The following is a 20280-nucleotide window of genomic DNA, read 5'->3' as shown; positions in this document are numbered from 1 at the left end:
ACTCTATAGGACTTTGTCAGGCCACATTTGGAATATTGCATACAGTTCTGGATGCCCCATTACAAGAAGGATGTGAAGGCTATAGAATTGGTGTAAAAGAGGTTTACCAAAATGATGTGTAGGAAGGAACTGGTGATGCTGGATTAAACCGAAGATAGTCACAAAAAGCTGGAGTAGCTCAGCAGGTCAGACAACATCTCTGAAGAAAAGGAATGGGTGACATTTCAAGTCGAAACCCTTCTTCCTTTCTACGGAGATGCCTTTTCTACGGAGATGCTGTCTGACCCGCTGAGTTACTGTGGCTTTTTGTGTCTATCTTACCAAAATGATGCCTTGATAAGAGCATGTTAGCGACAAGGAAAGGTTGGATTTTTTTAATGGAACATTGGAGGCTGAGGGGAGTTCTGATAGAAGTATGTAAAATTATGAGAGGCATAGATAGGGTAGACAATCAGGTCCTTTTTCCAATCGTGGATATATCAAAGACTAAAGGACATGGCTTTAGTCAGAAGGGGGAACATTTAATGTGTGTGGTGTAAGCTTTTTTACAAAGAGGGAACACACTACCAGGGTTAGTAGTGGAGGCAGATACGATAGTGACCTTTAAGAGACTTTTGGATAGGCACACAGACTTGAAGGGAATGGAGGGATATGGATAGCAGATAAGAGTGAGTCTTGGCATTGTGTTTGGCATGGACAACGTTGACCAAAGGACATGTTATGGTGTAGTATTGTTCAGTGTTCTGGCGAAGGAACAATGCAATTCTTACTTGCTGCAGCTTTATAGGACCACTAATGCAATAATACGCAGATAAATCTACAATAATCAATAATACAATAAATGAATAACAGTAAATCTAGGTAACCATCATAGTGCAAAATTGAAGTCTATAGTGCAATCAAAGACATGGTTCACAGAAGATCATATTTTCTGAGGTTAGTCTTGTGCAGCGTTCAAGAGCCTGATGGGAAGACATTATTCTTAAACAGTGTCATACCGCTCAGAGAGGCTGGCAGAGAGGCCAATTTATGCTAGTAAATGTGGAAGGACTCCATAGAGCCATTACTGCTCCGGTGAATGTGATTTGGATTTTCAAGACCCTGCTGCCAAACTCCAGGCTATATTCTTGGACAGCAAATGTAATATTTGATCATCACACGCGATGTTGCTATTCACTTCCAGGGGTGATCGCTCTGATCGCTGGAGGGCTTGTCTTGTGTTTACCCGAAACCAAGGGGATCAGATTACCGGAGAGTATCGAAGATGCAGAAATCATTGGACGGTATGTAAACAGGGAGCCTGTTGGAGGCTCAACCAGACTGGGAGCCAATGTGGACAACACACAGTGATCCTTGACCCCAGCACATAGTGGCACAGTGGTAGAGCTGCTGCCTCACACCACCCAGAGACCCGGGTTCCATCCTGACCTCGTGTGCTGTCTGTGTGGAGTTCAACTTTCTCCCTGTGACCGTGTGCCCACCTCCCCCCCTCGGGGTGCTCTGGTTATTCCATTATTGGCCCTGTAAAGCCACAGCAAAGGAGAATTTAATTGTTCCATTGCCTAGACATAGAACGTAGAACAGAACAGCATAAGGACAGGCCATTCAGCCTACAATGTCCGAGCCAAAATGATGCCAAGACCAACTCTTATCTCCCTAAACATAATCCATATCCCTCCATTCCCTTGTGCCTATCCACAAAAGCCTCTTAAACGCCACCATCCTATCTGCCTCAACCACCATCCCTGGCAGCCCGTTCCAGGCACCACCATCCTCTGTGTAAAAATAACGTGCCTTGCATATCACCTTTAAACTTTGCCCCTTGCACCTTAAACCCACGCCCTCTCGACTTTAACTGAGATAGAAAGACTAGACATGTTCACAGTGTAAGGGGTTTCTGCGCTGAGCTTTCGCCCGACCTAAGGTCCCCATGCCTTGCTCTGATCCCTTGACCAGGCCGCGCACACTGGTTCCCCGTGAGTGGTTCGACCCACTCACCCCCTATGGTTCTAGACACTGGACTTAGATGCAGGAGCATTTATAGTGCAGAAAAATTCAACCAGACCAGATTTGAAGACCAGGGTTTAAATGGAAAAGGCTTTTATTGAGCACTTGGGACTATTGTCCATGAATACTTATACACAGTTCTATTAGACATATGCACAACTACACGAATACTTAGACACAGTTCTACTAGACGTATGCACACTTACATGAACACTTTGACGCAGTTCTAAAGACATATGCATAACTACACGAATACTTAGACACAGTTCTATTAGACATATTCTTGACTGTAAGATGGGGAACGTACGACACATCGCAAACTTGACCAACACATATTCATTTTACACACCCACGTTTATTCAAACCACCCTCCCCTCTACACTAAAACTATGTCCAGGATGTGCAGGATCGGGGTACATGCTCACCATGGGGCTATTTCTGGGGTTACTGGCTGTTCGTGCTGCTTCTCCGCTGCTTTCCGTGAGGGTCATGCTTGTCCCGTGAGTTTCTTCCTTCCGTTTCTTGCGTTCCTGGCCAGTCGTTGCGAGCGTTGTTGTCCCTGCTGCGAGCGTTCCTGGCCAGTCGTTGCGAGCGTTGCTGTCCCTGCTGCGAGCGTTCCTGGCCAGTCGTTGCGAGCGTTGCTGTCCCTGCTGCGAGCGTGTCTTTCTTGCCTGTCTTTTTCGTCTTCCTCCTGGCTTGCGTTCCTTGCAGGTTTCTTCTTGCAGTATTTCTTCTTGAGTTTAAAACCCAAAAATCGTGGCCAGTTATATTATTCTGACCCGTCCTATCTCCCGCCAGATCTCGGGATCTCTTTGTTTAAAAGATATGTATTGAGTTTTCCTTTTGTCCTGCGTTATGTCCGGGGGTACCGGGGATGGCCAGACGGTGTTAATTGGTATTTCGTTGCGAGGTGATGGGTTTAACTGGTTTCCCATCACCTACCAGGTAGTTTTCTATGGGCTATTGTGCCCCCTTAACGAGATTAACTGTGTAGGTCGGCTTGGGGCATTGTGAGTATGCTGATGTCAGCGCCCCAGTGTCTGGACTTCGACCTGGTTTCGCAGGTTTCTGCATGGCCAATATCCATCCATTGTTCTGGCCGTGGCTTTGCAGAAACCTAGAGACTGGGCTGTAAGGTTTTTGCTTTTGTGGCTGGTCACGAGGTCCTGCGGCTATCTTAGGACCCACGGATTGTGACATCCCCTGGTAAAACTGACCACAGCCTTTCTCCGCTATCAGCCCCAGTCTCCCGTTTAAAATGTCCAAACTGCAGCTCTTTGGTTTGGTGTTGCTTGCAGAATGAGGGAAAACTTCTCAAATCTTACAACAGTATCCCAGTATGTTCCAGTCTGGTCTCACCAGGCCATTGCATAAGTGCAGTCTTTATTCTTGTATTCAAATGCTCTTGCAGTAAATAGAGTTATAGAATCATACATCATGATTCGGCCCAACTCTACACTAGTCCCATTTATCCTATGTCCCCTTTCATCCTAAACTTCTGTTCTTGATTCCTCTCAAGAATCAAAGGGGTCTTGATTCCCCCTACCCTGGGTAAAAGACTCTGCACATTCACCCTAACAGTTCCCCTCGGATTTATACACCTAATAAGTAATAATTCAATAATTTAATAATCAGTACTAGGTAACTATAGGAGTGCAAAACGGGCCTTTGGTGCAATCAAAGACACAGTCCATAGAAGGTCATTGTTTCTGAGGTTAGTATTGGGTAGTGTTCAAGAGCCTAATGGTTGCTGAGAAGAAGTTGTTCTCGAACCTGTAGGTGACGGTTTTCAGGCTCCTGTACCTTCTTCCCGATGGTAGCAGCGAGATGAGAGCGCGGCCAGGGTGGTGTGGATCTTTGATGATACTGGTTGACATTTTGAGGTGGCGCCTCTTGTAGGTCCCTACGATAGTGGGGAGGTCAGTACCCATGATGGCAGTGTCCACCACTCTCTATAATCTCCCTCATTCATGGGCGTTCGAGATGCCGAACCAGGCCGTGAAACCAGCCAGTGTGCTCTCTACTGTACACCTGTAGAAGTTTGATAGAGTATTCATCAACCTATCAAATATACTCCATTTTCTAAGGAACTAGAGGCGTTGATGGGGTTTTGTCATCATTGCATCAATGTTCTGGGACCAGGACAGATCTTCAGAGAGATGCACAACCAGCAACTTGAAGCTGTGGCACTACATTATCTGAGTGCTATTTAAAAGCCATAACGTGAAGATAATGTAAATGTAAAAGACCTTACACGCAAATAAATCCCCCACATCTTTTGATAAGAGAACTTGTGCTTGTTTCTTCAGGACGAAGGAAGCTGTCCCTGCACCAAGCTACGAGATGGTAGCTCCATATTCCTCAGTAGAAACAAGCTGCGAAAAGGAACCTGCCTCAGAGAAAATCATCGTATGATGAGATGAAATCATTCAAAACAAACCCCGAGTAAATCTAATCATCAATAATATTTAATGGCATATCCTCAAAGCTTAGCAGTGACACGCGCTTTTGAAAATCACTCAAACTACAGATGTTTTGTAATCAGATACGTTGGAGATTCACTATTTATGATTTTCTGTGCTACATTTGCATGTAAGGATTATAAAAATGGAGCAATGAACTTTACTCTTTGTGTCTGCAAGTTTAGCTTAGAGATGCAACTTGGAAAAAGGCCCTTTGGCCCACTGAGTTCATGCCGACCATCAATCATCTATTCACATTAGATCTATGTTATCCCACTTTCTCAACCGCTCCCTGCAATTTATAGTCAATTAACCCACAGACCCCCACGTTTTTGGGATGTGGGAGGAAACTGGAGCACCCGGAGAAAACCCATGCGGTCACCAGGAGAAATAGTGAATTCCACAGTGACAGCCCCCCAGGTCAGGATCGTACACGGGTTTTTGGTGCTGTGAGGCAGCGGCTCTACCCGCTGCCACGCCCATCATCCTTCGCAGTGTCCAACAAGCTTCCACCACTGGAGACATCCTCCCATGGACAGGACGGTTCCTCTGTAACTCCCTGATCCACACTTCAGTCCCTGGTTCCCTCATCCCGTCTCATGACACTTTCTATTGCAAACCACAACTGGTACAATCTTTGTGCTTTACCTCTTCCCTTCCCACCATACGGGGACCCAGTCTATTCACCTGCACTCCAGTTATTGAATATTGAAAGGCCTGGATAGAGCGGATGTGGAGAGGATGCTTCTAGTGGTGTGTGAGTCTAGATCCAGAGGACGTAGCCTCAGAATAAAAGGACGTACCTTTAGGAAGGAGATGAGGAAGAATTTCATAAGTCAAAGGGTGGGGAATCTGTGAAATTCATTGCCACAGACAGCAGTGGAGGCAAAGTTATTGCGTAATTTTAAAGTGGAAGTTGATAGGTTCTTGATCAGTACGGATGTCAAAGGTTACGGGGAGAAGGCAGGATAATGGGGTTGAGAGGGAAAATGTGCTACATGCTGGAGAAACCAGATGTGGATTTGGGTGATCACTTTGCAAATAATCTGTCCCTACACAAGGGTGATGTTAAATTTACCCGTAGCTGCCCTTTAATTCCCCATCCCGCCCCCAACTCTGACCTATCAGACTGTAGCTTTCCAGTTGTGTCACAGTGAGGCCCAACACAAGGTTGAGGAACATAATCTCCCCATGGCCACGCGGGTTTCCTCCGAGTACTCTGGTTTCTTTCCCAAATCCCAAAGATGTGTGGGTTTGTAGGTTAATTGGTCTCTGCAAATTGTCCCTAGTGTGCAGGGAGTGGATGAGAAAATGGAATAACAAATAAAACACGTGTGAACGGGTGATCGATGGTAGGCGTCAATTCGATGGACTGAAGGGCTTGTTTCCATGTTGTATCCTTATACTAAACTAAATTGTGACCTATTGTTTGCTGCACATCATATTCTCCAAATGACATTACCAACTCATCGCCATGAGCAACTGATGGCATCGCGCTGGGTCAGGCCGACCCCTTCTTCATCGATGCAGTGCCACCAGGATCCTGGGCCTTAAAGTGAGAACATTAGAAAGTGTACATCTTCTTGGGCAGAGACATGGAAGTTGCCACAGGGTGCCGGGACATGGCGACTCTCTGCGCGCTCTTCCAGAAGAGGATCTATTGCACTCGTGTATGGGGTGATTTAACTGGACCGCACACAGAACAAGCTTCTCACTGGATATCTGTACACACGACAATAAATAAACCAAATTGGCCTCACCTGTCACAGAGATTGCTTTTGTCTCATCCATGTTTCCCTCCACCTTCTCTGCAACCTAAAACTACTCTTTCCTCCCAATTCTTATACAGATCTGAATCATTCACATTGAACATAAACCATAGAGCAGTCCAGCACAGGAACAGACCTTTCGGCCCACATTGTCAATAGTCAATAGTCAATAGTCGTTTATTTGTCACGTACACATAAATGTGTAGTGAAATGAAACATTACCCGCAGTTGAAACACTAAGACCAATAAGAATAATCAATAAAAATGCAATAACACATACAATCATACACTAACACCAAACAAAAGAAACATCCATCACAGTGAGTCTCCTCCAGTCCCCTCCTCACTATGATGGAAGGCCAGAATGTCTTTTCTCTTCCCTGCCGTCTTCTCCCGCGGTTAGGCTGTTGAACTTGCCACGTCGGGGCGGTCGGGGCTCCCGACATTGGAGCGCCGCGCCGGACGGTGAAAGGTCCGCGGCCTATTCCAGGCCGTGCCGGACGGTGAAAGGTCCGCGGCGGGCCGACCCAAGCCCCGCGATTCGGGGCGGGCGAACACGCTGCCTCTGCCGCTGCCGGTGCTCCCGATGCCGGCCCCCACCCAGGGGCCTGCGGGCTTCCGACGTCCACGCGGCCCGCGCCGGAGCCTCCGGAGACGAGTCGCAGCTGCTCCCGCAGCATCCGCAGGCAGCCAGCGCCGCAGGTGGTGAGTCCGGGCCGTGGGCTCTGCGAACCAGAGCCCCAGGTGGTCCCAGGTGCATGGCCGGTGGTAGGCCGCAGCGGGAACGGAGACACGACACAGAAACAAAGGTCGCGTCTCCGTTCGGGAGAGAGAATTTTTTACAGTTCCCGTTCCCTCCCACCCCCTCCCCCAAACATAACATACAAACACTACACCATATTAAAACTACAATTCATACAAAAACAACAAACAACACAAAAGACAGACGGACTGCAGGCAAGCTGCAGCTGCGACGGCAGCGCTGGCTGCTGAACATAATGCTAAACTAATCTCCTCTGCCTGCACATGATCCATATCCCTCCATTCCCTGCATATCCATGTACTATCTAAAAACCTCTTAAATCCCACTATGTTATCTGCCTCCACCACCACCCCTGGCAGCACGTTCCAAGCACTCACCACTCTCTCTGTGGAAAAAGTTCCCCCATGTTCTCTTTTTAACTTTGTCTCTTTCACCTTATAGCTATGCTCTCTAGTTTTTGACATTTCCATGCTGGGTAAAAGGATTTGACTCTCTACGCTATCTATGCCTCTCGTAATTTTATATATTTCTATCTGGTCTCCCTGCAACCTCTGATGCTCAGGTGAAGAAAGTCCAAGTCTGTCTAACATCTCCCTGCAGCAAATACCCACTAATCCATGGATCATTTTGGTAAGCCTCCTCTGTATCCTCTCTAAGCGTGGTCAGATTCTCTCTTGCAAGAGGTGTTACCTGGGCTTGAGTTTTGTGGTGAGGTTAGTTAGGCTGGGACTTTTTTCCTTGGAGTGTAGGAGGCTGAGCGGTGACTTTACTGAGGTGCCCATTATCATGAGGGGCATGGGTAAAGTGAACACTCACAGTCTTTTTCCAAGAGAGAGCATTCTAAAACTAGGGGGCATCAGCTTAAGGTGAGAGGGGAGAGATTTAAGAGGGACCTCAGGGGCAACCTATTCATTCAGAGTTTAGTCCTTATCTAGAATAAGCTGCCAGAGGAAGCTATAGAAGCGGATACAATTAAGCCTTTTAAAAGACATTTGGACAGATATATGGATAGGAAGTGTTTAGAGGGATATGGTCTATTTGCAAGTAAATGCCACTGGCCTAATATGCCAACTTGGTCAGCATGGACAAGGCAGGCTGAAGTGCCTGTTTCTGATCAGGCTATGAAGAGCTGAACTGTACAGTTGGTGGATGAAGAAAGATTTTGAGATGATACGATTGCTGATTCTAATGCTTCCTCACCGATTATGTCAGCCACATGGAGACATTTCACGAAGGAACCAGAGGGGAAAGCCCGCATTTGCACAGGGCAACTTAAAACAGATCACAGGAACAATGTGTGAATGAGCAAGTGACCATGGAAAAGGCTGTCATTGCAACCTTGCGCTCATTCACCTCAATGCAGATCAGATGGACGTGTGCCAGGGCACAGCATGTTGCAATGATGCACCTGGGTGATTTCGGATGTGAGGCTTGGGAGGAGCAGCTGACAATGGACCTTTGCCTCTCGGAATCTTTCCACCTCTGGGAGTTTTCCCCTCAATGCGTTGTAGATTAATTGTTAACAGCTGTTTATCATTATGAGCAGTTTTGGGCCCCATATCTGGGGAAGGATGTGACGCTGGAAAGGGTCCAACATAGGTTTACGAGAATAATCCCAGGAATTATTCGCTTAACATATGATGACCGTTTGATGACATTGAGCCTGTACTTGCTGTGGTTTGGAAAGATGAGGGGGGACCAAATAGTGAATGACCTGGATCGAGTGGATGTGGAAAGAATGTTTCCACTAGCAGGTCTAAGACCAGAGGGCACAGCCTCAGAATAAAAGGACGTACCCTAAGAACAGCGGCACGGTGGCGCAGCGGTAGAGTTGCTGCCTGACAGCGAATGCAGCGCCGGAGACTCAGGTTCGATCCTGACTATGGGCGCCGTCTGTACGGAGTTTGTACGTTCTCGCCATGACATGCATGGGTTTTCTCCGAGATCTTCGGTTTCCTCCCACAGTCCAAAGACGTACAGGTATGTAGGTTAATTGACTGGGTAAATGTAAAAATTGTCCCTAGTGTGTGTAGGATAGTGTTAATGTGTGGGGATCGCTGGGCGGCGCGGACTCGGTGGGCCGAAAGGCCTGTTTCCGGCTGTATCTCTAAATCTAAAAAAAAATCTAAAAGGAGATGAAGAGGAATTTCTTTAGTCAGAGGTTGGTGAATTAATTTCCACCTTTGGCTGTAGAGGCCGTTGATAGATATTTGTAAGGTGGAGATTGACAAATTCTTGATTAGTATGGGTGTCGGGGCTTATGGGGAGAAAATAGGAGAATGGGTTGGGAGGGAAAGATAATCAGCCGTGATTGAATGGCTGAGTAGATTTGATAAATGGCCTAATTCTGCTCCTATAACATGAACATTCCGGCTCTATCATTAAGGCGGCACAGCAGTGCAGCTGGTAGAGCGTTGCCTCGCACTGCCAGAGATCCATGTTTGATCCTGACCTCGGGTGCTATCTGTGTGGAGTTTGCATGTTTTCCCTGTGACCACCTGGATTTTCTCTGGGTGCTCCGGTTTCCTCCTACATCCCAAAGACGTGCGGATTTGTAGGTTGTGTAGGAAGGAACACAAAATGCTGGAGTAACTCAGCGAGTCAGGCAGCATCTCTGGAGAGAAAGAGTGGGTGATGTTTCGGGTCGAGACCCTACTTCAGGGTTTGTAGGTTAATTGGCTCTGTAAATTGCCTCCTCTAGCAAATGGAGAGTGGATGAGTAAATGGAGAGTGGATGGGATAACATAGAATTAGTGTAAATGGATGATCAGTGGTTGGTGTGGACTTGGCGGGACAAAGGCCGTGTTTCCATGCTGTATCATTCAATTAAACTCAATTCAATTATTGTTGCATAGGGAACCACCAAGGGGATGTGGGTGGACCGGATAGACCGTACTCTTTCTCCCAAGTGTACATCTCTCTTTCCACTCCCCCAGATCTTTTTAACCACCTCTATCTGCTCATCTCCCATCCCTCTCTACTCTGGCTCCTCTATTCCTCCCTCCTCCTGGTCCCTTCCACCCACCATCCCTCCCTCCATTGAATATTTCACTCCTCAACTTCCTCTCTTATAAGATTCAACATCTGTACCATTTTGTCTGCTCCACTTATCACCCATCCCCCGCCTCGTAAAGATTGAGTTATACAGAGGGCCAATCAACCTACAATCCTGCACACCTTTGGGAAGTGGGAGGCAATGGAGCGCCCGGAGGAAACCCACGCGGTCACAGGGAGGAGATGCAAACTCCGTACAGACAGCACCCAAGGTCAGGATCGAACCCGGGTTTCTGACTCTGTGAGGCAGCGGCTCAACCAGCTACACCACCGTGCCGCCCTCTATCAGGTCTCCCTGCAACCTCCGAGGTGCTGAGTTAATGTTCTACACACTGGGCTTGTGTGTGAGCTTTGCCTGGTGTGTCCGTGCGGTTGGGCGGATGTTTATGAGATGCTCTGTACATGACCTCTGTACCTGCTTCACTCTGCACCAGTGGACCGTAACAGTTCCTCAGGAGGGACACGACCCTGCCAGGCACCGGACCATCGTGTCTTCACATGGGAGGCAGCAGCGGGAAGATGATAACCTTTGACGATGTTCTGAGGGACATTGGGGAGTTTGGAAGATGCCAGAAGTGGATCGTCCTGCTCCTGTCTCTGTGCGGGGTGACATTTTCATTCATCACCGCTGTCTTTGGTTTCCTGGGTGTGATTCCGAGCCACTGGTGTCGAGGCGGCCCTGCTGTGGTGGGACTGAGGGAAAGGTGCGGCTGGTCTCTGGAGGAGGAAAAGAATTACACCGTGCCTCTGGCAAAGCCCGGCAGCCCGGCGTACAGCCGGTGTGAGAGCTACGACATAGACTGGAACCTGACGTACCTCAGCTGCGATTATCCAGAGGCTCTGATTGCTAATTTTTTTTTTTTTCTTTCTTTCAATAGGTGCAGGAGTAGGCCATTCGGCCCTTCGAGCCTGCACCGCCATTCAATATGATCATGGCTGATCATTCAGCTCAGTAGCCTGTACCTGCCTTCTCTCCATACCCCCTGATCCCTTTAGCAAAAAGGTAATGGTTCTGGAGATGTTCCACGCACGACTTGCAAAGACGGCTGGTTTTTTGACAGTTCCCGTACGACCATTGTGAGCGAGGTAAATGATCACATGTATGTTACGCAGATGTTATTAAATTCACAAGCCATAGGAGCAGAATTAGGCCATTCGGCCCATTGAGCCTCTGTAATTTCCCCTTTGTGTGCAGGGAGTGGATGAGAAAGTGGAATAGACAATAGACAATAGACAATAGACAATAGGTGCAGGAGTAGGCCATTCAGCCCTTCGAGCCAGCACCGCCATTCAATGCGATCATGGCTGATCACTCTCAATCAGTACCCCGTTCCTGCCTTCTCCCCATACCCCCTCACTCTGCTATCCTTAAGAGCTCTATCCAGCTCTCTCTTGAAAGCATCCAACGAACTGGCCTCCACTGCCTTCTGAGGCAGAGAATTCCACACCTTCACCACTCTCTGACTGAAAAAGTTCTTCCTCATCTCCGTTCTAAATGGCCTACCCCTTATTCTTAAACTGTGGCCCCTTGTTCTGGACTCCCCCAACATTGGGAACATGTTTCCTGCCTCTGATGTGTCCAATCCCCTAATTATCTTATATGTTTCAATAAGATCCCCCCTCATCCTTCTAAATTCCAGTGTATACAAGCCCAATCGCTCCAGCCTTTCAACATACGACAGTCCCGCCATTCCGGGAATTAACCTACGCTGCACGCCCTCCATAGCAAGAATATCCTTCCTCAAATTTGGAGACCAAAACTGCACACAGTACTCCAGGTGCGGACTCACCAGGGCCCGGTACAACTGTAGAAGGACCTCTTTGCTCCTATACTCAACTCCTCTTGTTATGAAGGCCAACATTCCATTGGCTTTCTTCACTGCCTGCTGTACCTGCATGCTTCCTTTCATTGACTGATGCACTAGGACACCCAGATCTCGTTGAACTCCCCCTCCTCCTAACTTGACACCATTCAGATAATAATCTGCCTTTCAATTCTTACTTCCAAAGTGAATAAGCTCACACTTATCTACATTAAACTGCAACTGCCATGTATCCGCCCACTCACACAACCTGTCCAAGTCACCCTGCAGCCTTATTGCATCTTCCTCACAATTCACACTACCCCCCAGCTTAGTATCATCTGCAAATTTGCGAATGGTACTTTTAATCCCTTCGTCTAAGTCATTAATGTATATCGTAAATAGCTGGGGTCCCAGCACCGAACCTTGCGGTACCCCACTGGTCACTGCCTGCCATTCCGAAAGGGACCCATTTATCCCCACTCTTTGCTTTCTGTCTGTCAACCAATTTTTTATCCATGTCAGTACCCTACCCCCAATACCATGTGCCCTAATTTTGCCCACTAATCTCCTATGTGGGAACTTGTCGAAGGCTTTCTGAAAGTCGAGGTACACCACATCCACTGACTCTCCCCAGTCAATTTTCCTAGTTACATCCTCAAAAAATTCCAGTAGATTTGTCAAGCATGATTTCCCCTTCGTAAATCCATGCTGACTCGGAATGATCCTGTTACTGCTATCCAAATGCTCAGCAATTTCGTCTTTTATAATTGACTCCAGCATCTTCCCCACCACTGATGTCAGACTAACTGGTCTATAATTACCCGTTTTCTCTCTCCCTCCTTTCTTAAAAAGTGGGATAACATTTGCTATCCTCCAATCCACAGGAACTGATCCTGAATCTATAGAACATTGAAAAATGATCTCCAATGCTTCCACTATTTCGAGAGCCACCTCCTTAAGTACCCTGGGATGCAGACCATCAGGCCCTGGGGATTTATCAGCCTTCAGTCCCATCAGTCTACCCAAAACCATTTCCTGCCTAACACAGAATTAGTGTGAATGGGTGATCACAGCTCGGCGTGGACTCATAAGTGATAGAAGCAGAATTAGGCCATTCAGCCCATCAAGTCTACTCTGCCATTCAATCATGGCTGATCTATCTTTCCCTCTCCATCCTATTCGCTTGCCTTCTCCCCTCATAACCTTTGATACCCTTACTACTCAAGAACCTGTCAATCTCCGCTTTAATGTTACCAAGACTCGAGGGCCTGAGCTACAGGGAGAGGTTGGGCAGACTAGAACTTTAATCCTTGGAGCGCAGGAGCCTGGTGGGTGTTCTTGCAGAGGTGTATGAAATCACGAGGGGAATAGATCGGGTTAATGCACAGTCTTTTACCCGTAATAGTGGATTCAAGAACCAGAGGACATACTTTTAAGATGAGAGGGGAAAAATTTAACAGGAACTTGAGGAGCATCTTTTTCAGAGTCATAGAGCTGCAGACTATGAAACAGGCCCTTCAGCTCACCCTGTCTATGCTGGCAAACTGGGCTAGTCCCATTGCTGCATTTGGCCCATATCTCTCTAACGCCTATGGATCCATGTATCTGCCCTAATGTCTCTGGTGTGCTCATGCACAGCCTCCATCTTGCCTCGTTATCAAAAGAACAAGCCCAATTAAGCCAAGGTTAAAGGGATGCCTTTGAGAGCATATAATGTGTTCATCTGTTGACAATGCCCAGGGTCATTTCTGGAATTTTGTACGCTATATACAGCAATTAAGATGGCACAGCAGCGTAGACTCAGGTTCTGACCTGAACTGTGCGTAGTTTGCACGTTCTCCATGTGAGCGTGTGGGTATCCTCCGGGTGCTCCGGTCTCCACCCATATCCCAAAGACGTACGGGTTGGTAGGTTAGTTGGTCTCTGCAAATTGCCTCTACTGTAGGATGAGAGAGGAAATAACATTGAACTAGTGTGATCGATTATCAGTGTGGACCATCTGTGTCCACCCTGTATCTTTCAATCAATCAATCAACAAATCAATCAATCAATTAATCAACCAATCAATCAGTTAATCAGTCAGTCAGTCAATCGATCGATCGAGCCACCAGTCAGCCAGTCAAGTATAAAAGGTACATCACAGAATAAAAATGCCAGAGTGCAGAATATAGTTTCTTGGCATTGTTGAGTTACAATTTTAGGAAAAATGTCCAATGTCCACAATGAGGTGGGTTGGAAGATCCAGAGCTAGTGTGAATGGTTAAATGATGGCTGGTGGGAACTCGTTGGGCAGAAGGGTTTGTTTCCTTGCTGCATCTGTCAATCAATCAAGCTAAAGGCTTGTGGTGACGTGGCGAATCATGCCGGTCAATGATCATCTGCTTTCTTTCCCTCTCCGTGCCGGCTCTGAAGTACGACCTTGTGTGTGACGATGCCTGGAAGGTGGGTTTATCCCAAGGCTGCATCCACATTGGCTTTTCCCTTGGAGTGCTCATCACAGGCTACGCTGCAGACAGGTATGACTGGGTTTAGCTTTATTATTGTCACGTGTACTGAGCTCCAGAGAGAAGCTTTGTTTAGCCTGCTACCCGGTCAGATCAGATAACACCATATCCATGCTGGGTCAGGAAATTGCAAACCATGTTGGCAGCACCAAGACGTCAGGATGGAACGTGAGAGTTCACAGTGCTGCTCGCTGCACAACTGCACTACTTCCACTGCTGGGTTGCTTACATTATCTCTGTTCATATGTACAATTAATCCATACACAACAGCGCAGTGGCACAGCTGGTAGAGCTGCTGCCTCACAGTGCCAGAAACCCGGACTCCATCCTGACCTCTGGTGCTGTCTATGTGGAGTTTGCAACCGTATAGGATTCCTCCGGTGCTCTGATTCCCCCCCACATCCCATAGACGTGCGGGTTTGTAGGTTAATCGGCCTCTGTGGATTGCCCCTAGTATGTGGAAAGTGGATGAGAAAGTGGGATAACGTAGAACTATTGAACTATTAATAAAGCACTATTGAACAAGTGTGAACAGGTGATGTATGATCGGTGTGGACTCGGTGGGCCGTGGAGCCTGTTTCTATGCTGTATCTTACCAATCAATGGTAGAGCAAAAAGAAAAATACCAGAGAGCAGAATATAGTTCTCAGCATTGTAGCATTATCATTTTGAAGAAAATGTCCATATCCACAATGAGGTAGGTTGGAAGATCCCAACTTATGGAAGGAACGTTCAGAAGCCTGATAACAGAACGGTCGAAGCTGTTCCTGAGTCTGGTGGTGCACACTTTTCAGGTTTCTGCATCTTCTGCTGAAGGGAGAAGAAGGAGAACAAGTCTTTGATTATGTTGGCTGCTTTTCAAAGGTAGCGTGAAATGTAGATGGAGTTAATGGCGGGGAGGCAGGTCTGTGTGATGCACTGGGTTACATCCACAACTCTCTACAATTTTTTACTGCCCTGGACAGAGCTGTTCCCAAGCCGAGCAGAGATGGAACGTGACGTTATGCTTTCTATGGTGTAGAAGTTTGTACGAGTCGTTGGAGGCCTGCTGGATTTCCTCTGTCTCCTGACAATCGGTGACCGCTGCACTCTGCACCCGGCCTCTGATAGCTGCTTTTGATTTCAGGTTTGGGCGGAAGCTGTCCTTACTGGCCTGCCTGGGTGGGACAGGAGTGGCTGGGATCTTTGTTGCCCTTGCACCCGTTTATCCCGTGTTTGTGATCTTCCGAATCCTGCAGGGCTTGTTCGGAAGAGGGATATCCGTCATCACTGCTGTCATTGGTAAACCTCAAAGCTGAATACAATTGACCAAGGTAAAGGCTTCTAACTGTACAAACCCTACACAATATCATTCATAAAATGTTAACGCAAAGGTGAACATTTTAATATTTCTAAAAAGCCAATGTCCCTCAATCAACAACATTTTTTTTTTCTTTTGTTTTCCTTGTTAATTTGATGCACTGATGAAGTCAGGATAAAATAAGACACACAGTAGTGGAGTAACTCAGTGGGTCAGGCAGCATCTCTGGAGAACATGGATAGGTGACATTCCAGGTCTTCAGACTGATTGTGGTGGGAGAGAAAGATGGGGCAGGTCAAACTCTGACAAATGATAAGTGGATACAATGGGTGTGCATTCATATGGGCACAGGGAAGAGAAGGGAGAGAGGGACCCAGATTTAGACCCAGCCTCCCCTTCCCCTTCCCCCTCCCCTGTCCCCGTCCACCTACATTCCTTCCCCTGACTTCACAATTAGCTTTTCATCTATCCTTATCTCACATTTTTTTGTCTTTTTATCTCTGGCCTTGGTCCAACTATCTGCCTATCAACCCCTCACCCCCCCTTTCCGGTATCCACCTATCACTTGCCAGGCTTTGTTCCACCCCTCCTCTCTTCTAACTTTCTTCCTCTCCCTCTCCACCACCACAATCAACCTGAAGAAGGGTCCTGACCCGAATTGTCACATATCTATGTTCTCCAGAGAGGCTGCCTGACCTGCTGAATTTACTCCAGCACATTGTGTATTTTTTTGTAAACCAGCATCTGCTGTTCCTCGTGTCTCCAGGATAAAAGCACAATTGTGGGAGGAAGAGATGGATTAGTGGAGGATCTGGAGAAAGATGCAAGGGTCCTCGTCACAGGTGGGGAAAAGGATGCTAGTCAAATGCAGGTATGTGGAGAAAGGCTTGGGTCAAAGTCTGGATGTCTCAAGATGCCAATAAGCAGTTTGTTACCATGTAGACAGTAATGGACTTTATTCCTTGCAGCACAAGAGGGGGAGGGGTCATCTTATAGAGGTGTACAAAATCATGAGGTGAACAGACAGGGTGAATGCAGAGTCTTTTACCCAGGACAGGGGAATTACCAGGGGGCATAGGTTTAAGGTGAGAGGGGAAATATTTAATATGAACCTGAGGGGCAACTTTTTCACACAGAGGATGGTGGGTACATGGAAAAACTGCCAAAGTTGTTGAGGTAGGTAGATAGATAGAAAATGCTGGAGTAACTCTTCTTCAGACTGAATTAGTGTCCCTTTTCTCCAGATGCTGCGTGACCCGCTGAGCTACTCCAGCACGTAGCGTATATCTTTTGTATAAACCAGCATCTGCAGTTCCTTGTTATTTAAGGTACTGTGGCGAGTGCAGAAGCGGGTGAGTGTTGAAGACGGAGTTTATTTGCATGGGCAAAAACCCCGTAACAAACGCAATACTCACAACTATAGACAACCAACGAATACGTCCTTACCGGGCGGAGTTCAACACTAGACTACTTGTCTCTCCCGCCCTGGCACACCTCGTGACATCGTTAGCCAATCCGAGGGTTCGAACTCCCAGCCAATCCCTATGTCCCTACATGACCCCCCCCAGAACCCTCGGTACGGTACCTAACGGGCAGCTGGACCGCCCGACCTGAACGGGTACGGGGAGGGGAGGCCGGTACCCCCGGCGACGAAGGAGGCGGGGAGGGCCCTGCAGGTGGAGGCGATGGGAGCGAAGCTGGAGGGGGAGGTAGGGAGGGCCCTTCAGATGGAGGCGGCGTAGCTGGAGGGGGCAGAGGAAACACGACCGGGGGCAGCGGAGGCCCGAGTGGCGGGGGAGAAGACGCAGCCGGGAAAACAGGTGGGCCAGTCAGAGGACGGCCCCGGCAAGGAGGTTGACCCGCTAGAACGGGACGGTCCTGGTCTAAGTGGGCCGGTTTAAGTCGGGAGACAGAGACAAGCTCCTGTCGGGTGCCCACTTGCAGAGTGAAGGTGACCGCCCCTCTTTTAAGCACCTGGAACGGGCCTTGGTAGACCGGCTGCAGAGGGGGCCGGTGGGAATCCCGCCGGAGGAAAACGAACTCGCAGTCGTGCAAGCCCACAGGTACGTGCGCTGCGGTACTCCCGTGACGGGAGGCCGGGACCGGGGCCAGGGAACCTACCCGAGCCCGGAGAGAAGCCAAAACTGACGGGACGGAAGACGGCAGGGCGGAGGATGGAGGAAGAATGTCACCCGGCACCCGCAGGGGCGAGCCGTAGACGAGTTCCGCCGAGGAAGTACCCAGATCGGACTTAGGGGCCGTGCGAATACCGAGGAGGACCCAAGGCAGCTGGTCAGCCCAGTCAGGGCCGGTCAGGCGGGCACAGAGGGACGCCTTCAGCTGTCGGTGGAAACGCTCTACCATCCCGTTAGCCTGGGGATGATAGGCGGTAGTCTGCTGCAAGCGGGACCCATACAGCTGCGCAAGCGCGACCCACAGGGACGAGGTGAACTGGGCGCCCCGGTCGGTAGTGATGATGGCCGGGACGCCGAAACGGGCAACCCAAAGCAACGCCAGGGCCCATGCGCAGGAGGCCGCCAAGGTGTCCGACAACAGAAGAGCCTCCGGCCAACGAGTAAAACGGTCCACCACGGTCAGGAGATGAGCAAGGCAATGGACCAACCAAATCTACATGAATGTGGAAAAAACGGACGGGCGGAATGACAAAATTCTGGCACGGAGGCTGGACGTGGCGGTGGACCTTGGAGGTCTGGCACGGGACACAGGCGCGGGCCCAGGCGGCCACCTGCTTGTGCAGGCCGTGCCAGACAAAACAGGCGGCCACCATAGCCGAGGTCGCCTGAATGGACGGGTGTGCCAGGTCGTGAATGGCCTCAAAAACCTTACGCCGCAGGGCGGGGGCGGGGAAGGGAAACGTCACACCAAAGTGTGGTACCTGTGGCATGCCACCTGGGCCAACCGCAACCCTGAGGCGGTGGAGGCGTACGCTGAGGCAACGTCTTCCAGGCGCTGAGCCTCCGCTAGCTCCCGAAAATCCACCTCAGCCCCCACCGCCGCAACAGAGGAAATGGCCGGGCGGGACAGGGCGTCAGCAACGGCGTTAAGCCTACCCGCGATGTGGCAAACATCCGTGGTGAACTCAGAAATGAGGGTGAGGTGCCGTTGCTGGCGGGCCGACCATGGATCCGAGACCTTAGAAAAAGCAAACGTGAGGGGCTTGTGATCCGTATAGGCAACAAAAACTCGGCCCCCCAAAAAATAGCGAAAATGACGGACAGCTAAATAGAGGGCCAGGAGCTCCCTGTCGAAAGCACTGTAGTTCAGCTCAGGCCGAGTAAGCTGCCGGCTGAAGAATGCCAGAGGCTGCCAGTGACCATCGACCTGCTGCTCTAAGACCCCACCCACCGCCACGGCTGAGGCATCCACCGTGAGGGCCGTGGGGGCGGGGGTGCACGAGCATGGTGGCATTGGCGAGGGCCAGCTTGACCGCATCAAAGGCCGCCTCGGCAGCTGTGGTCCAGACCAACTCAGCGGGATTACCCGCGAGGCATTGAAAAAGGGGGCGCATGATCCGAGCTGCCGCAGGCAAGAACCGGTGGTAAAAATTCACCATGCCCACGAATTCCTGCAAGCCCTTGATGGTGGTAGGGCGGGGAAAGGCGCGGACGGCGTCCACCTTGGCGGGCAATGGAGTGGCACCGGCCGGTGTGACCCGGTGGCCCAGGAAATCCACCGAGGACAGTCCGAACTGGCATTTGGACGGGTGGAGGATCAGGCCGTGGACCTGCAGCCTTTGGAACACAGTGCGAAGGTGGACCAGGTGCTCTGGGACCGAATGACTAGCGACCAGGATGTCATCGAGATAAATAAACACAAAAGACAACCCACGACGTTGGAATGCCTGTGCCGCGTTTTTGAGACCGAATGGCATGCGCAACCATTCAAATAAACCAAACGGAGTAATCGTAGCCATCTTGGGAATGTCTGGTGGGTGGACGGGGATCTGATGATATCCCCGGACCAAATCGATCTTCGAAAACACCGTAGCGCCCTTGAGGCTGGCTGAGCAGTCCTGTATGTGAGGGATCGGATAGCGGTCGGGCCGGGTGGCAGCGTTAAGACGCCGGAAATCCCCACATGGTCTCCACCCCCCAGATGCTTTGGAGACCATATGCAAGGGGGAGGCCCACAGGCTGTCTGAAGGCCGAACAATCCCCCGCCGTTCCAAATTCAGGAACTCTTCCCGAGCCATGGCCAGCTTGTCGGGGGGCAAACGCCGAGCCCGGGCGAATACAGGCAGCCCCTCGGTAGGGATGAAGTGGACGACACCGTGCTTGGCGGAAGGGGCATCGAACCGCTGTACGAGGATGTCCGGGAAATCGGCGAGGACCGCAGCGAACTGATCGGGGGCCGCGGTGACGGCCCGGATCGACGGGCAGGGTAGGGTGGCAGGTGGAGGAGTAGCAGGCTCCATGCTGTCAGCCGAGGGTTGCAGGCCCTTCCCGCGTACGTCTGCGACCAACAAAAAAGCCCAGAGGAAATCCGCGCCCAGGATGGCCTGGCCCACGTCGGCAATGATGAACACCCAATGGTAGGTCGCTGGCCCGAAGGACAGGGACATGGCCCTCTTGCCGTAGGTGCAGATGGGACTGCCG

The 20280-nt window shown here is 49.6% G+C and overlaps 1 protein-coding gene across 5 annotated transcripts in view; it reads left to right on the top strand.

Annotated features, from left to right (window-relative positions):
• LOC144596646 (solute carrier family 22 member 3-like) overlaps window positions 1-6226 on the top strand; it is a 32332-nt gene extending 26106 nt beyond the window's left edge. For 4 of the 5 annotated variants that reach the window (XM_078405244.1, XM_078405243.1, XM_078405246.1 and 1 more), the window contains exons 11-12: window positions 1184-1283; window positions 4317-6226. In XM_078405244.1, coding sequence (XP_078261370.1) covers window positions 1184-1283; window positions 4317-4422 — 206 coding nt within the window. In that variant the 3' untranslated portion in view covers window positions 4423-6226. The remainder of the gene's footprint in view (window positions 1-1183; window positions 1284-4316) is intronic. The other variant, XM_078405247.1, reaches the window with a different exon arrangement.
• The last annotated feature ends 14054 nt before the right edge of the window (window positions 6227-20280 follow it).

This window comes from Rhinoraja longicauda, chromosome 9, assembly GCF_053455715.1.
Source record: "Rhinoraja longicauda isolate Sanriku21f chromosome 9, sRhiLon1.1, whole genome shotgun sequence".
NCBI classification, from domain to species: Eukaryota; Metazoa; Chordata; class Chondrichthyes; order Rajiformes; family Arhynchobatidae; genus Rhinoraja; species Rhinoraja longicauda.
Note: the sequence above shows the minus strand (reverse complement) of the source record. Positions and strands in the feature narration are given on the sequence as shown.